General features: G+C 40.0%; 2 protein-coding genes across 3 annotated transcripts; one reads left to right on the forward strand and one right to left on the reverse strand.

The window, feature by feature from the left end:
• Positions 1-875: 875 nt before the first annotated feature.
• Positions 876-12,210, reverse strand: TK2 (thymidine kinase 2). Of its 2 annotated transcripts, XM_061458472.1 has the most exons (10): positions 12,024-12,210; positions 11,127-11,164; positions 10,598-10,672; positions 9,207-9,260; positions 7,584-7,673; positions 6,088-6,161; positions 4,248-4,336; positions 3,866-3,945; positions 2,530-2,610; positions 876-2,139 (listed from the first exon to the last, which is right to left on the reverse strand). In XM_061458472.1, the coding sequence occupies exons 1-10, from the start codon at positions 12,193-12,195 to the stop codon at positions 2,041-2,043; spliced, it is 852 nt and encodes a 283-aa protein (XP_061314456.1). In that variant the 5' UTR covers positions 12,196-12,210; the 3' UTR covers positions 876-2,040. The 2 variants fall into 2 exon arrangements, with proteins under 2 accessions (XP_061314456.1, XP_061314457.1); XM_061458473.1 differs by lacking the exon at positions 7,584-7,673.
• On the forward strand, positions 12,186-15,529 carry CKLF (chemokine like factor). Its single transcript, XM_061458474.1, has 4 exons — positions 12,186-12,422; positions 12,603-12,761; positions 13,704-13,799; positions 15,208-15,529. The coding sequence occupies exons 1-4, from the start codon at positions 12,201-12,203 to the stop codon at positions 15,307-15,309; spliced, it is 579 nt and encodes a 192-aa protein (XP_061314458.1). The 5' UTR covers positions 12,186-12,200; the 3' UTR covers positions 15,310-15,529.
• The last annotated feature ends 99 nt before the right edge of the window (positions 15,530-15,628 follow it).

Genomic DNA, 15,628 nt, shown 5'->3' on the forward strand with positions numbered 1-15,628 from the left:
TAAGTTACATAAATGATCCATCTATATTCCATTATAGCTGTGAATATCAGTAACCTCCATCCACACTATTGGTTTGATATAGAAAAGGGAATGGGGGATCTAACCAAAACTCATAAACAGTGACATTCTTTGTACTATAAGATAATCTGTACAAAACAATTGAACTGCTTGCAAAATACACATCCTAGGCTAATACAACCCATAATGAAATTACAATCAAGAACAAACTGCAGGTGACTGAACTTCTTATAAAACTATTTCCAAAGAAATAGTTCTTTTGGTCACTTACAGAAGAAAAAATGATGAACGTTTAATCATTTAAAGAATGATTACAATCCCCTAACAAATAAGCTTCAATAAGATAATTGCTTAACACACAATCTTATGTTTAAGCTAGAATTCTTAATATTTACAACAGAACAACAGAATGGCAGCACTTGGTTCACAAGCTTTAGTATACTAATTTAGTACTTCACTAGGAAATGCTCTCTCAGTGCAGTAGTCATTAAGTTGTACAGATTTGGCAGGGGAGGGGGAGGAGAGGGGGAAATGGAAATGTGGCAATAACAAGACAAGAACTGCATTTCCTGACTTGGAAAGCAATCACTTCAATACGATGCTTTTTAGGCATACCACAGAAACAGCCCTCACAAAACTAAAGTGAAAGCAGTGAAGTGATTTCTGAAAGTGACACCATCAGATATTGTTCAAAATCATGTGGAACAGGGAAAAGCCATATAACTGAAAATTTGTATTCTCCAACAAGTTACAGACAAATGTCTGCAGTCAGCCTTTTGATCACTTAAGTCCTGGATGTTAGCCATTTTCAGAAGCATTCACTACAAAGGCATGACAAATGCTCAACTGTGTAAGTGTTTTTAAGCACTGCTAGCCATGCTTGCTACAATTAAACCAACCAAAACTATTACAGAAAAAAAAATAAATCTGTATATACACACACTGTACTTCAGGAATCGTTCCCCTCAAACGGAAAAAGTAACATGAAAATAGAACTACTGCATTAAAAGGATTATCTTGAAAACAACACTGAGGTCAAACAGAAATTAAGGGCAACTCAACACTTCAGCTAACAATGAAATCCCCACTGTTTTTCTCTGCTGTCCAAGTACCTGTAAGTCACAATAAACTGATCAAGATATATCAACCCAGACAGCCATCTGTATTTTTCTTTGTGAAAAAAAAAAAAAGAACTGAAGAATACAAAATAGTTAAGAGATCAATTAACTCTAGGATTTTTATAACCATTTGAAAAGAACAACAAATACACTTCTGTGCACCCTGTATTTTAGCTAGTCTTAACTAAGCCATAGCAGGGCCAGTGATTTCATGAGCACCAGAGAGAAATTAGCCTTTTTTAAAAAAAAAAGCCTCAGAGCCACTCTGCAATCACTTCTGAAAACTGTTAAGCTTTTTTTGCCACTGAATTCAGTGGGACTATACTACTGCATTGTTATCTTCAGAACAGCTATGTTGCGATTTCATGCAAAGTGGAAGAAATTTACAGAATTCAATGGAACTGCACTAGCATAGGTAGGATTAGAGTAAGACCCCCTATTTCAACCTGAAAAGACCTATTTAACAAAGCTACTTTAACTTGATGCTTTAACTTGAAACTTCATTTGCTTCCACTAATAATAAAAAAGGACATCCCACTTCCTGTGTGGAACTATTTCTTTCAAATTATAAAAATAGGGTTGTCTTTGGGGATCAAAAAGGAAGAAAATTTGGTTACTTATAGGAAGCAGCAATGAAGTGGGAAATGAGAGAAGACTGACATTTTAGCTGAGTAAAATTGACACAGTAAAGCTGATGGAGAACCTAAAAACATGAAAGGGAATTAACTTTCATTCTGTTTATGACTTGTATCTGAACATTTCATAGCACTAAGCCCACTGAACAGTCCACAAAGTGTAATTCAAAAGCAAGCCCCATTATATTTAGAAATATTTATAATATTCAAAATTGCCCTTAAAGCAGACTTCATAAACATGTTTTATAAAATACAGCAACTGCAGACTTCTATAAATGGTGTTGCATATTAGATGGGTTTAGTATCTGGTCCCTGTTTTCTTCATACTTCTCTATCATTTTCTGCATGTCATGATCAGCTCCAATAACCTTGAAAAGAACATAAGCATTAGAAATATTTGACACCATAAAACATGATTAGTTTTGAGCAAAACAGAACAGGACTACAACTGATGCCAAAGAGATATACTCCTAGAAATCTGTCTGGTTAGCATTCTGCTCAGAATTGGGCATTCATTAAAAAGCTACACTGATCCTGCAAATAATCACAGTGAACAGACCCTTAAATTCCAAAGAGATTGAAGACCAGACTTCCATGCTATACATTATTGATAGCTATAAACATTTTTTCTGAGGTTTTCATTCTCCAAAGGTTATTAGTAAAGCAGATTTAGTTACTTTTGCCACTAAGTAACACTTGATATTTGAAGAGTACAATCTTCCATATGCATAACTGTTTATAACTTAAATAATACTCACAAGCACTGGGCAGGAAACTTCAAATAGTGTATGTTTAATGAGCCACTCTTCATAGAGCTGATGAATAGCTTCGAAATACTCCTAAAAAGGAGGCATTCAAATAACACATAAGCCCAGGGAAGAAACACACATTGCAATTTTTATGCATTTGGTAAGTAGTTAAGAACAATATATAAAAGCCTGTATCAGATATTTCCACTAGCGAAAATAAAAAGCATCATAAGGTTTCTGAGAAAAATTAACTTCCAGTGTAAGGTTTCACACCATGAAGAACCTCAAAGAGACAGCTTACAGGAGTACAGAGCTCTCAACTCCTTTTAAGATCAAGAAACATTTCTCTCCAAGAGGTATAGTGTGGGTCAAGATTTTACAGAGAAATGTACAACAAAGAGAAGGACAAAAAGGGCAAGACTGCAAAGAATGTGTACTGAAGGCACTTTCTGTATCAATGTTATTTCCTTAAAATCCCCAATCACTTCTTCCTAACTGACTCTAATTTCCTCTAAAACCACTTCTGCCTTTCATCAACTATTAGTCTGGGTTTTTTTAAAGGAGACCAATTAACATTTTTATTAGTAATTTTTCCCCCACACTCCTCAGTAGAGCTGCAAAGTAACACAATGTCTCTTCAAATCCATTACAGCAAGGATTATCCTCCAATGCAAAATTTCACATGGCCCAAAATTTAGCTCTTTGCATGTATCTTCAGCTGACAATTGCTTCTACTGAACTACCTGACACTGGAGATACAGACGACATACTGTGGACTGCAAAGATAACTACATTTATTTCTGGTTAGGCTTCTTGTTTAATGAAGGGACATTCTGTAAACTGTGACACCAAAAGTGATCATTCAGTTACCAGTTTATTTTAAAGAAGATTCCCACACTAACAATTTTCAAGAAATTTCTTCTTTAAAGACACAAGCAGAGACTCTTTTCATCCATAAACATCCTGGTAACAGCAGACAACAGAAACTGCCCACACAGATCTTCAGTATCTCCATGCACAGGTATCTGTGCTTCAGCTGGGTGCTTTTATGCCATTTAATGACACTAAAGCAACTGCTTTTTTACATCTTAGAGAAGATTAACAGTTGATTAATACTGCACCTAAACAGTCAGCTATGGTACACATTACTAAAACATAAAACCTGGGAAAGTCAGTTTGCATGATTTCTTTTTTTAATAGAGTTAAATACCGAAGTTTTAGTTTGCAGTGGAAACAGCTGCACCACATTTTGGCAATACACTCAGGATATGATTTTAGTATTTAGATTGGAATAATTATGGTTCTAATGCTCATTGTAACCACATATATTGAAGGAACTCCTTACCAGAGGAATGAGCTTTTCCTCTTCTCTGCATCTTCTCTTTAACCTCTCATAACAAACTTCAGGAGAAGTCTGCAAATAAACTGTCATGACAAAAAATATAGTTATGTTCACGTCATCAGCTTTAAAAGAAAGAGACTTACTTCACAAAATACAGAAGGGAAGAATCCTGACTTGGGTACCACCACTGAATCTCCCCTTTGGCATTACTGTTAATCAATCTATGAACCATCCACTAATTCATGCTGTCGTGATGCTACACACTGCAAGCACCATTATATTGAATAATGTGATTATTTATGAACCAAAAAACAAGATTTATTTTTTCTCCCAGGAAGGAAACCCATCCACAAACATGCTCCTCCAGATCTCATCAGAATTTTACCTATCAAATCAACCGAAACATCAGTGTTGTTCTGGATCCAGTCAAACCATTCACTTAGGACAACATAATCCACCTCTGGCATTTTTCCGCTGAAAAAACATAAAAGCCACCACTCACTGAATAGCATGCACAGATCAAACCTAAACTTTTTTTTTTTTTCACCTGATTAGAATTACTCCGAATTCACTCCACCATATGTGAAATGAAAACATGAGCAATATTACGCCTGCCCAAACTGAAAGCTTCATAAATCATAGTTTATACAATAAAAAGACCAAATCTTCTTGCTTAAACAAAAACAAACAAAAAGCACGAAACAAAAAAACCTCACTAACACAATGTTTCTATTATTAACAGTTACAAACATTATTTTCATTAACAGTTAAGAAATTATTATCTGGTGACTGAGAAGAAAAACATCAACCACACTGACATTTATACAATAACAACAAATTAGTGTCAATGGTATTTACTGCTCGAGTTCTTTACATGAGGATCATTTCAAACAGATCTGAGCTACTGGAGTGCGTGTCACAAAACCAGAAAGGCTTGATTTACAGAGCAGCACTGACAGTTCATTGCAGGAGCCACAGTAAAGAGCAGTAAAAAATAATGACATCAGGTAAATAAAATTTACTCCAACTGTAAAAAATACTTGTGGAAAGAGTAGTGAAATATTCAACATGCTTAATGTGAACTCAGTATTCACATAGCATAGACAATATTGAAGACAACTGTCACAGAGTTATCTCGGTAAGAATAATAAAACACCCAACTTAGGTAAAAGGGAGTCTATAGAGGATGTATTAAGAATCGGTAATTAAAAATGAGAATGAGATTCCTGTACACTTCCACTGCATAAAGACTGGGATAAATGTTGTCTCTAAAGTTTGCCTCGCATCTCACAGTGTTTCTCTGAACTTTCAAAGCAGTTCCAGTAACACACTAGCAGCTTATGTAGCATGGATGCCACCTTGTGGCACGCAGCCATTCTCCCTGGGGGGCAAGAAACTGGTTTTGTCCCTGAAAACCCCTGAAAAATCCATTAAAACAAGTCTGTTATATGCACTTCTCAAAAGAAGCTCAGCATTCTAAACAAAAAAAACAAAAAAAAAAAACCAAAAAAAAAAACAAGCTAGCACTACTGATTACTGCACTATTTTAGTTAGTATGGGATGGGCGATTTATACATCAGACAGGTAATAAATGCTTTATCTATTTCAGGCCACAGTCTTCTCTCACAGTTAGGCCTGATTGCTCTGCTCTGGCCCAAGCACACCTGGAGGCAAGGACCCAATTCAGGAGGCAACATTTAGAGACAAACAATTCTTGTGCTTTCTTTACTCACTGGCCTATGAGGTTTGCAGTTTATTTTGAGCCTAAGAATCCTGATTCTGAGCAACAGCATGGGACTCAATTTCCTGCTTGTCACTCAAGTTCCTGCTTGCAAGAAATCCCAGTCCTGGATGCTAGGTTGGATAACGCTGTGTAGTTATCTCCTCCTACAGTGCTGTTCTATGTATTCTCATGTTTTTTTCCTATTCATTATGTGTCTCTGATTTAAGCAAGATTTTTGTGTTCAGCTGGAGAACAGATAGTTTCAAGAAATGGTGTTCTGAATAGCAAGATGTTCTCTGTACACAGGAGCTCTTCTGAAAAAGGCTCTCGCCTGGCCCATTTATTCTACCAGTGGGTAGCACATGCTGTACAGAACACACTGCCACTCCAACACAGAACTGACAGATCTCACACTCCACTTAGATTACCAAAGACATCATCAGTCGATTATACATATATTTAATTAATTCAAGAAAGTAAAGTATAAGACTATATACTGTACCTTCGATATAAATTTTCTACAAAAATATATCTTGCGCTGTGAATTGATCGCTCCATCATTCTTATGGGGGATATCTAGGAAATAAAACTTGACAATCTGCATTTTTCAGCATGTTTGTTTCTTTTCAGACTTATACTGCACATCATGTCCTTTACATTATGAAATTATTCAGGTTTTCTTAGTCTTACTTAGGGTCACTGCATTATTAACCACCTACAAAACTAATCTGTTACTCACATGCGAGTTTCAAAGGTAAGTTTCAGCTGAGGTTAACTAGGAGTACATAAAAAAGCAGCAATCCATTTAGAATTTGCAGAGCATCAGGAATGACTGCTACCTGAATCACTGCCACCTTCAAGAGTGCTCCTGTGTCAACAGCACAGCCCTAACATCAGGATAACTGTACCAAGAAACAGAACTTTCTATGGAAGTAATTGCATCTGACAAAGCACTGGCCTTAGTCAGTCTTGCATGCGTTCAAACAGTGATTCATATGGAGAAGAGAGATTTCTCTGACACTCTCTAGCCCCTGCAGAGCAAGGTAACCCTGGCACAGCTCCTTCCAATCAGGTATTCTGCACGTTAATGATCATGGAAGCAACACTACTCCAGCAAAGTTCAAGTGACAAAGGACAGCAAAGCTCAGATTGAAACACAGGGCAATCCTCAGGAATATCTGAATGAACTTCTTCTCTAACAGAATGACATCTGTCTTGGAAAAACACCTCTTCCAAAAAGTTAATGATTATACATGCAGTATCACTATCATGTGGTACTTTTGAAAGTTTGCCCTGACATAAACTCAGAAAAATAATGCAAGAACAATCACCGAGATATAAGCATGCCACCTAAAATCAGATCTTGTAATCAGGGAATGGAAGATTTAGCACAGAATGTAACAAAAGATGTTTGAAGGAAAGAGAAATGAAATGATCTTGATAAAAAAGGTAGCATGTGAAAATAGATACAGAGTAACTAAAAAAAAAAAAATACAAGAAAAAAAAAAGATGGAAACTGTTTGGGGGGAAAAAAAAAAGTATAAAATTTAATGGAAGTGTTTTGGCTAAACACAAGGCACTATGACTAAATTTGTGGTAGACAGCAGAGAGCAGCAGAATGAATACCACCACTATCTTTAAGATTACCTAATGTTTCCCAAAGATCTGAGCTCAATTTACATAGATGCCAATTACAGACAAGTCACTGATGCGTAATGACGGAAGGCATCTGTGCAAGTCTAGCTCGTAGGGCTGGTACTAAAAAAGCAGTATTTGTTTGGGCAAGTAAAAGCTCTAAGCAGGCAGGAGGCAGATGTTTCACCCCTGGAGCACAAGTTGAGTGTATCAACAATGTCTTTGCACTATAAAAATTCATACTGTCTGCAGGAATAAGGAAAGAACACAAACAGCATGTTGACTTTTGGATACAAGGTTAAAAATATTTATTACTCATAATCACACCTAATTGCTTTTTTAAATAAAAATAAGTTTATTTACCATTGGTTTGGTATGCTGCTCCAACATCGTAAGCTGTATGTAAGTCTGTAATGTTATCCCCCATCTTGATGCATCTTGGTACATTAAGCCCTGGGGTTAGAGATGGAAGCGAGAGGCAGGCAATTTTGTTAGGTCAAACAGCAAAAAAAGTGAAGTTCAGTATTTAGTTAGCTTTTGCTCTACAACAGAATTGCTAAAAGAAGTTCACTGAAACACCTGACACCAGGTTTGACAAGAATTAAATGATCAATTGCTCTCCACAGTACTGATGCAAGAGTTTCAGTCCTGGTCCTTAGAATGCCTAAGTGGGGTGTTTGGAATGCTCTCTGAAGTCGACAGGAATTAGTTTCTGCACCTGGAATGGCCAGGACCAAGGCAGAGCTCATTTGAGACAGTTCAAATATGTTCAGTAATTAAAAAAAACCAAACATATCTGCTACTCTGTTCTTGCGCGCTGACAGACTCCCAGAATACCAAGGCCATCCAGAAATGTATATGTGGTTCCAGTATGGTCTGGGCCTCAGAAAAGGTGTCTTTTAACACAGACAACTGTTCTTCCCAAATCATCCTCAAAGCAATTCTTTTATCCTCCACTTTCTGATTACTGCAATTCCACACACACATACATTTACAAGCAACAGTCTATCCTGCAAAGCAGAGAAAAAAAATCTGACTCAAAATAAAATAAAGCATCATTCATTGTCTGTTTTGCTGAGGTGACCAGCTTTAAGTCAGGAGCATGGCTTCAGTCCATAGACCTGACCTCCTCCTTTTCTCCCTACCCCAGATCAGAATGAGAGAACATTCTGAAGTGTGCAGATTGCTGTGATAAGCACAGATAAGCATGCCCCATCCCTTTACTGATAATAAGAGAGTAAAACATCAGCAGCTTCTAGTAGGGAGAACTTACTTTTCTGGAGGACCTATGCTACGTACCAAATACATGTTTGGGCATGTGTGGTTCAGGGTGTATCTACACAATTGCATTGACAGCAAATTCCACATAAGCTTGAGCACAGACACCCATCTCAGCCAGCAATAAAATTTTTGCAACAGAGATGACCACACAAGCAGCAAAGACTGACATTGGAAACCACTTCTACCACCCCAGCAAAAGCAGATCTGCAGATGTATCCAGAGCTCTGACAGCTGTCCCCAAGCACAGCTGTGACACAAGGACATAGCTGTGGGGAACAGTTCCAAGAAACAATGACCACCCACAAGACATCAGAAGCTCCCGACACCTCACAGGACTCAATCTTCCTTATCTTCAGCAGTCAAACAGTATCAACCTATCAGATTCACCTCTCATTTTCCAAGTGACGTTCTTCCCTTCTCTGGAACAGGCACAATGAGATTCAGAAACAACTGTCACACTCAGGACTTACCTTTCTGTGAATTTCTTCAGCTCATACAAAATAAAAGACCCAGTCCTTGATGAAAACACATTTTATATGCAATATTTCTATTAGATGCACATCTTAATCACTGAAACAGATCTTCTGTTGTATGAGTTTACGACCACACCTTTCCTAACAGTTCTACTGATCAATAAGAAGTCCTCATGCATGTCTTTCTAAAAGAACAGTAATTATAATTGTAGAAACAACTCCTGTGACTTACCAGGATATTATGACCACGAACATTCCTCCACTTTGCCACCGGTTCTGTCAAAACCTTGTTGAAAATAATTACTCCATATTAAACATGGTTTAGATTCAAAATACTTAATTTGACCCTACAGACCTACAACTATTTTTAATGAATATTCGTTCAGTAAGTCACAGTATTCAGGACTTGTATTAGAAAGGTTATTCCTCTTCAGAAAACAGCACTGAATCCCCTAATACAAAAAGTAATAATGAACACTGTTTAAAAATAGAGAAATATCAATATACAATTTCTTTTTAGCATTTTTAAACAGCCAAAATAAAACACTGGATTAATTACCTAATGAGCCTGGATGTAATTTCACTTTTTCAAAATCAGTCCCATGTAAGGGAAGGAATGACTTAGCTGAGTCCTGAACGCACTTCAATGCCTGGTTCATTTCCTCACAAATTAATTTCTCAGAGAAAAATCAGCAAAGAGGATGAGAATGCTATCATACTACTTCTCATTTTATTTTTGTGATCTAACAAACAAAATGTACTCAAAACTTTTATGAAATTGATCAGAAAAGCTTCTACCTTGAATAGGTAAAATCACAACAGACTGATGTGGTTCAAACTCCAATAACACTGCAGAGCCAGGCCTAAGAGAAGCTGGTAAGCCTGGGGAGTTCACTGGCTTTTTAAAAAATGTTGCACTATATGCAATTTAAACTTTGCTACGTTTTGGGTTTATCCTTACCCGTAAGGATCATTCCTGTTCAATTAACAAGTAACATCGGGCAACCCAGCATTTCTATGAGGAAGCCTATAACTTTTTATCAGTGGGTTCCCAGGCATGCCAGGGAATATCTACCTGATATCCACAAAAGCAATACCTCATTAAGGTCTGATCTTGATTTTGTCTAAAATACAGGGAAACTGCCCTTCCCCTAATCTTGCTCTAAGCATAAAAAATCAAATACCATACCAGTCTAAGAAATCTCCAGAACTAGATTTTTCATTTTTCAAAAGCCATCCATTTACTGGGATCTCCATTACATGACATCAAATTTTTACATCATTACTTCTTTGCTTATTACATGATATATCTGTGAGATGAAAGAGCAAACAAGCACACCCAAATGTGAACAACAAACATGGGCTGCTGTTACTTTATAGAGGTACAACCTCTAATCCACTGGTTTTACTGATACCTGGGCATCTTGTACTCTAAAGTACAATGATCTGAATTTCTTTTCTACAGTTTGACTCTTTGTAGTTGCAGGGCAGGCACCAGTCTGTACACTGGCTTACAGTCTACTGCTCCATTAGCCCACCAAAGGAAAACACTTCTGTCAATTTTGTCAAGAAAAGCAGCTGCTTAATGATGTACATAAAGACAATGAAATGCACACCCACTACCTCAATGTTAGTAGTTTGTGCAAAATAATCCAGGCACGTTGTTTTTCCACTCGCAATGTTCCCCTCAACACATACCTGATGAAAAAGAGTATCATTGTTAAAAAATGTGTTATTATTCCCACATCAAGCATACTATTTCCCTACAATGCAATTTAATTACTTCATACAAAAACATTTGGTCTTCCCAGCCCCCAAAGAGCTTCAGAGGATCATCGGCTGTCTGCCGCTATCCCACACTGTCTTCCACAACTCGCCTCTGAGACTGCAACACTTTGCGTTCAACTTCGTTCAACTTAAAATAAGTGCCAACTGAAGCTGTAATTTCAGCATCCTTTAAACAGACAACTTAATGTGTAAGGTACATTATCTATTTTCAGTCGACACCTGTCCCTACACAACAGCATGCACTGACACAAATCCCTCATGACTATACTGCAGTTCACAGAACACAGCAAGCATAGCCTTGTGCCAGGTTAAGATCCAGCATCAGACCCACCACCTGAACACCCCAAGTAAAACAAATACTCACAACTGTCTTCCTACCATCTTCTTTTATCAGGTGTTTATCTAGATTGGAAATAAACAGGAGTTACAAATAAGAATAAGCTCTTTGTAACTTAAAGCTATACTGAGCCTCTTAATGTCAGACCCTCCATGAGCTTTTTAGGTTCCCTATTGCTTAATACAAATTTTTGCCAAATTACCAATCTTTAAGGGTTTGGGTAATCACTGGGTCATGCAATTGACACATTAAGCATACACGGACAAGGGTTTACCTTAAGTTTTCTGTTGTCCTTAACACTACAAGGAGTCAAATGGAGAGTGCCTATGCTCCTTCAGAGTTCTCTTACACTTACTGCTCCTCAGTTAGTTTACACTGGCAGGAAAAAAAATGAATTTTGGAAATACCAGCTGTAGTGCTTCGGAGGCCCGGCTACAACACTGGGCGAGCATGAAAATGCAAACACACCTCCAACACATGTAATTTAGATGCCTTACATCCCAAAACTGCCTATATAAGGCATACACAAGCTGACCTTAACAGACTACAAAGGTGGGTTTGGCTCCCCAACACTGCCAGTGAGGGCCCACAAAGCCTATCAGGGCCACGACGCGCAAGAAGCCGGAAAGAGGTTTGAACAGGCTGCAAAAAGGTAGAGGGGGGGATCTTGCTCCACCCTCTTACGAGATGCTGTGGCTCCTCACACCCGTGTCACCGCTGCTGACGGATTTAAAGAGAGCTGAGCTCTGAACCCTCTCTCCATCCCCTCCGCGGCCGCCGCCACCACAGGCTGTCGTTCGGGTGGCCATGGCCCGGGTCGTTGTGCGGGGAGAGGCTGTCGCCTACCGCACTCACAGGCCGCTCTCGCACCTCCCTGTTTAGCAGGGTCCCACCGCGGGCCCGGCCCCCCGCACGCGGACTTACAGCCGCCAGCGCCGCTCGGGCCGGGCCGGGAGCGCAACGCCAGGCCGCCGGTCGGAGAGCCCGCAGCCGCTCCGCCCACACAGGCAGCCCCTGCCGCGCCACTACCCCGGGCCCGGGCCCGGGCCCCGCGCAGCGCACCGGGCCGCGCCCAGGCCGCGCCCAAACGCCACATCGCCCATGCCTCTTGCCGGCCCCGGCACTGCCCCAGCACAACCGCTTCCGGCCGGTGCGCGCTCACTTCCGCCGCCAGGGGAGCGCCGGGGCGGAGCCGGCTCTGGCCGTATCCCCGTCCCCAGCGGAGGGGTGCGGGTGCTGTGGGGCGCGGCAGTCATGGCGCTGGTGGAGGTGGACAGGGCCTTCCCCCGCTCCCTGCGGGGCTCCATTAACATCGCCCGCATGGTAAGCGCTGAGGGGAGCGGAGCAGAGCGGAGCGCGGAGGGGCCGTGCGGGCCTATCCGCGGGGTCCTGCGCTCCCGAGAGGGCGGGGACGGCGCGGGCGTGCGGGCGGTTATCGGCGCAGCGGTAGCACACGCACACATACACAGACACAGACACGTTAGTCCTCCTGTGTGCCCGCAGCTGTTGGCGTGGGGGATGTTCTTCTGCTTCTTGGGCGCCAGGTCCGGCGGGATGTACACGTCGCTGGCCGGCATGGAGGTGGTGATCACGACGCTGTTCTTCCTCCTGTACTTGCTGAAGCTCGATAAAAAGATGACCTGGCTGTTCTGGCCACTGGCCGTGAGTACTGGCGGGCCCCGAAATGAAGGGATCTCACCCACCCGGTGGTGGCCTGTGCACAGAATCATAGAACGCTTTCAGTTGGAAGGGGCCTTAAAACTCTCCCTAGTTCCAACGCCCTTGCCGCAGCAGGGACACCGTCCCCTAGACAAGGTTGCTGCGAGCCCCTGTGTCCAACCTGGCCTTGAATGCTGCCAGGGATGGGGCAGCCACAGCTGCTCTGAACAACCGGAGTCAGCGCCTCAGCACCCTCACAGGGAAGAACTTCTGCCTAATGTCTAATCTGAATCTTCCTGCTGTCAGTTTAAAGCCATTCCACCTTGTCCTGGCCCTATATGCCCTTGTCAAAAGCCCCTCTCCACATTTCTTGTCCCATTTAGGCACTGGAAGCCACATTAAGGTCTCCCTGGAGCCTTCTGAACAACCCCAGCGCTCAGCCTCATTCTGAGGGTTGTAGTCAGCTATCTCAGGCACCATTGCCATAAAGTTGGAGCAAACCTGAGTTCCATTGTTGTTGATCCAGTTTTTCCTAGAGAGTCTTTCACATTGATTTCTCAGCAGTTGACTTCTGTCTGCTAGCAGTCCCTCTTGCAGTTAGCATCATTCGCTTAGCTTTGTGATACTGTATTTTCATCTTTCACTCCACAAATTAACCATACACTTTAATTGAAATATTTATTTGCTACTTTAGTCCATCAAGTGTAGCCAAGTTGCATAAATTTGACTGAAAAAAAAAAAAAGGTAAAATGAGGAAATTTCATCGCAAACGTTCCTTCTGACATCAAACCACTGGGTGTCACTATCGATCTTACATGGGTATCTGTAATTCCACTGTTGGAGCAATTCAGCGATTTTTGATAATTTGTAAAAAAACTGGGCGCTGTTCATGTTCTTCAGGTGTGTATTTCAGAATAAATATTTTGCTTCTGCTGGCTGTTTCAGGATATTTTTAACTCGATGATTGCAGCGTTGTTCCTCCTCGTTGTGTGCTTGTTTGCAGTAGTAGGCAAGACCAACAAGGCGACACTGGCAGGAGGAGTAAGTAGCAACATTGTTAAGGCATTTCAGTTCTTAAAGTGGACAGGATTTGAACCTCTTGGTTTCCTTCTGTTGTGGTAAGACCATGAAAATAATGGTTGTGGAAGAACATACTAAAACAAAAGTGAAGACATGTTCAATCTTACTAAAAATTTTAATCTCACTAAATCTCACTAAATTGAATCTCACCAAAAAAAATAATCTTCAAATCAGACATAATTTAAAGATATTACTAGACTTGGGAGTTGCTATTGAGAAGTACTAACACTGAAAACTCCTAGAGTCTAACTAATTGGAGTAACTGATACTTGCTTCCATATCTTGCAATATGGAATAAATCTTCCATCAATCCTCAGTGGAAGAACCTGTAGCTCTTTTAGGACTATCCCATTTGGTTACACTATCTCAGAAGAAATTCCTACACTCCTGTTAAAAAAGGGTGGAAACTTTTTTAATAGACATGCTGGTACCTCCCTCCTGACATGTGTTATTATTTTTTTCTGACACAAACTGAGAAATCTTGGAAGTTGAAAAGGGGTTTGTTTTTTTTTTCAGACTCTAAGATTTTTGTGTACTTAAGATCAAATCAGTTTAATAAGCAACTGTAATTTTTAATTCAAATAAAAACATACATAATTAAGAAACAAAAAGGGGGAGGCCCTCATTTTTGAAAATACGTAAGTCTTCTGAAGTACAAGAAGAGCTCAAATGTGACAAACCACCGTCAGAAACCCAGAACTTGCCTCAGGAGTTTTTCAAAGTCAGCTTAAGAGACTTGGTGAGAGGGAAGACAGATGTTCTTGCTGACCATGCCATCCTGAGCAGAAAGGAGATTTCCTGATAAGTGCTAAGGTATAATTTATATTGTCAGTTGTGAAGTTAAGTTGGAGGCAGGAGACTGAGCAAGTAGCTTGGAAAAAAAGTTTGGGGAGAACATCTGACATCTTCCCTGTGTATTTTTAAAATATGTGTATATTTTCAATTCGGAATGTTTCCCATTCAGAGCTTCAGAGGGGAGGAGTGCTATTTTTTTTCCCCAAAAGGCTTGTTTCTACAAATGCTGTATTTTCTCCAGGCCAATACCATTAATTAGGCATCCTTGAAGAGACAGAAAAGTTTTCATTTTGGATGAAAGCACCATCTGGCATCTCAGAGTTTTCAAAGAGAACTCAATCTCCAGGGCTTCACATAGACTTTGGGCAAAGCCAGGCTGTGAACTGCTGTATGAAAGGCTGATGGGGTTTAAATACAGATGTTACTTTACAGCTGTCTGGAATCGCATATATATTTAAATTATACCAGAACCAGGTTAGGAAGATGTATCTACTGCTGCTTTGAGGAATGGTAGATGAGTCACTACAGTGAAAGAGATTCCATCTGGAAACTAACATTATTATTATTTTTATAGGTGTTTGGGTTTATATTGCTTATTCTCTGTGTTGTGGATGCAGTTGTTTTCTGGAAGATCAGCTTTGGTGGACGAAGAGAAAGGAATGCTCCTGCCAAATAATAGTAACATTTTAGTAAAAGAACGATTTCTCCACTGATGACTGGTTTACTGTTATTTTTTAAAGAATCTGTATTTTCATGTGTTCACCTTTGTTCACAAGTATAAACTTCACAGAAAATTCTCCTGTTTTGTAAGCTTAATTACATTCTTACGTGTATGAAGGTTAACTTTTACCTGAATGAAGATTAATTTTACACTTGTCTTTCTGTAATAAAAAGAACATACACATGGGCTTACGTGCATTATTTAACATTTATTTATTAAGCGAACTTAAAGGAAATATTTAATGTACCAGTAAGCAGTGTTGGGAACAGATTTA

Source organism: Pezoporus flaviventris, unplaced genomic scaffold (assembly GCF_033815535.1).
Source record: "Pezoporus flaviventris isolate CSIRO_AGI_PZ_B2104156 unplaced genomic scaffold, CSIRO_AGI_Pfla_v1 ptg000027l, whole genome shotgun sequence".
Lineage (NCBI taxonomy): Eukaryota > Metazoa > Chordata > Aves > Psittaciformes > Psittacidae > Pezoporus > Pezoporus flaviventris.

Bases quoted from the DNA above. Each gene is read 5' to 3' on its own strand.
- CKLF (XM_061458474.1), top strand. From the start codon at position 12,201: ATGCCTCTTGCCGGCCCCGGCACTGCCCCAGCACAACCGCTTCCGGCC. The intron at 12,423-12,602 runs GTAAGCGCTGAG...GTGTGCCCGCAG, and splicing joins CCATTAACATCGCCCGCATG to CTGTTGGCGTGGGGGATGTT. The intron at 12,762-13,703 runs GTGAGTACTGGC...TGGCTGTTTCAG, and splicing joins GGCTGTTCTGGCCACTGGCC to GATATTTTTAACTCGATGAT.
- TK2 (XM_061458472.1), bottom strand. From the start codon at position 12,195: ATGTGGCGTTTGGGCGCGGCCTGGGCGCGGCCCGGTGCGCTGCGCGGG. The intron at 7,674-9,206 runs GTAAGTCACAGG...CTCTAACCCCAG, and splicing joins TTCGTGGTCATAATATCCTG to GGCTTAATGTACCAAGATGC. The intron at 3,946-4,247 runs GTAAAATTCTGA...TTGTCATGACAG, and splicing joins TGTTTCGGTTGATTTGATAG to TTTATTTGCAGACTTCTCCT.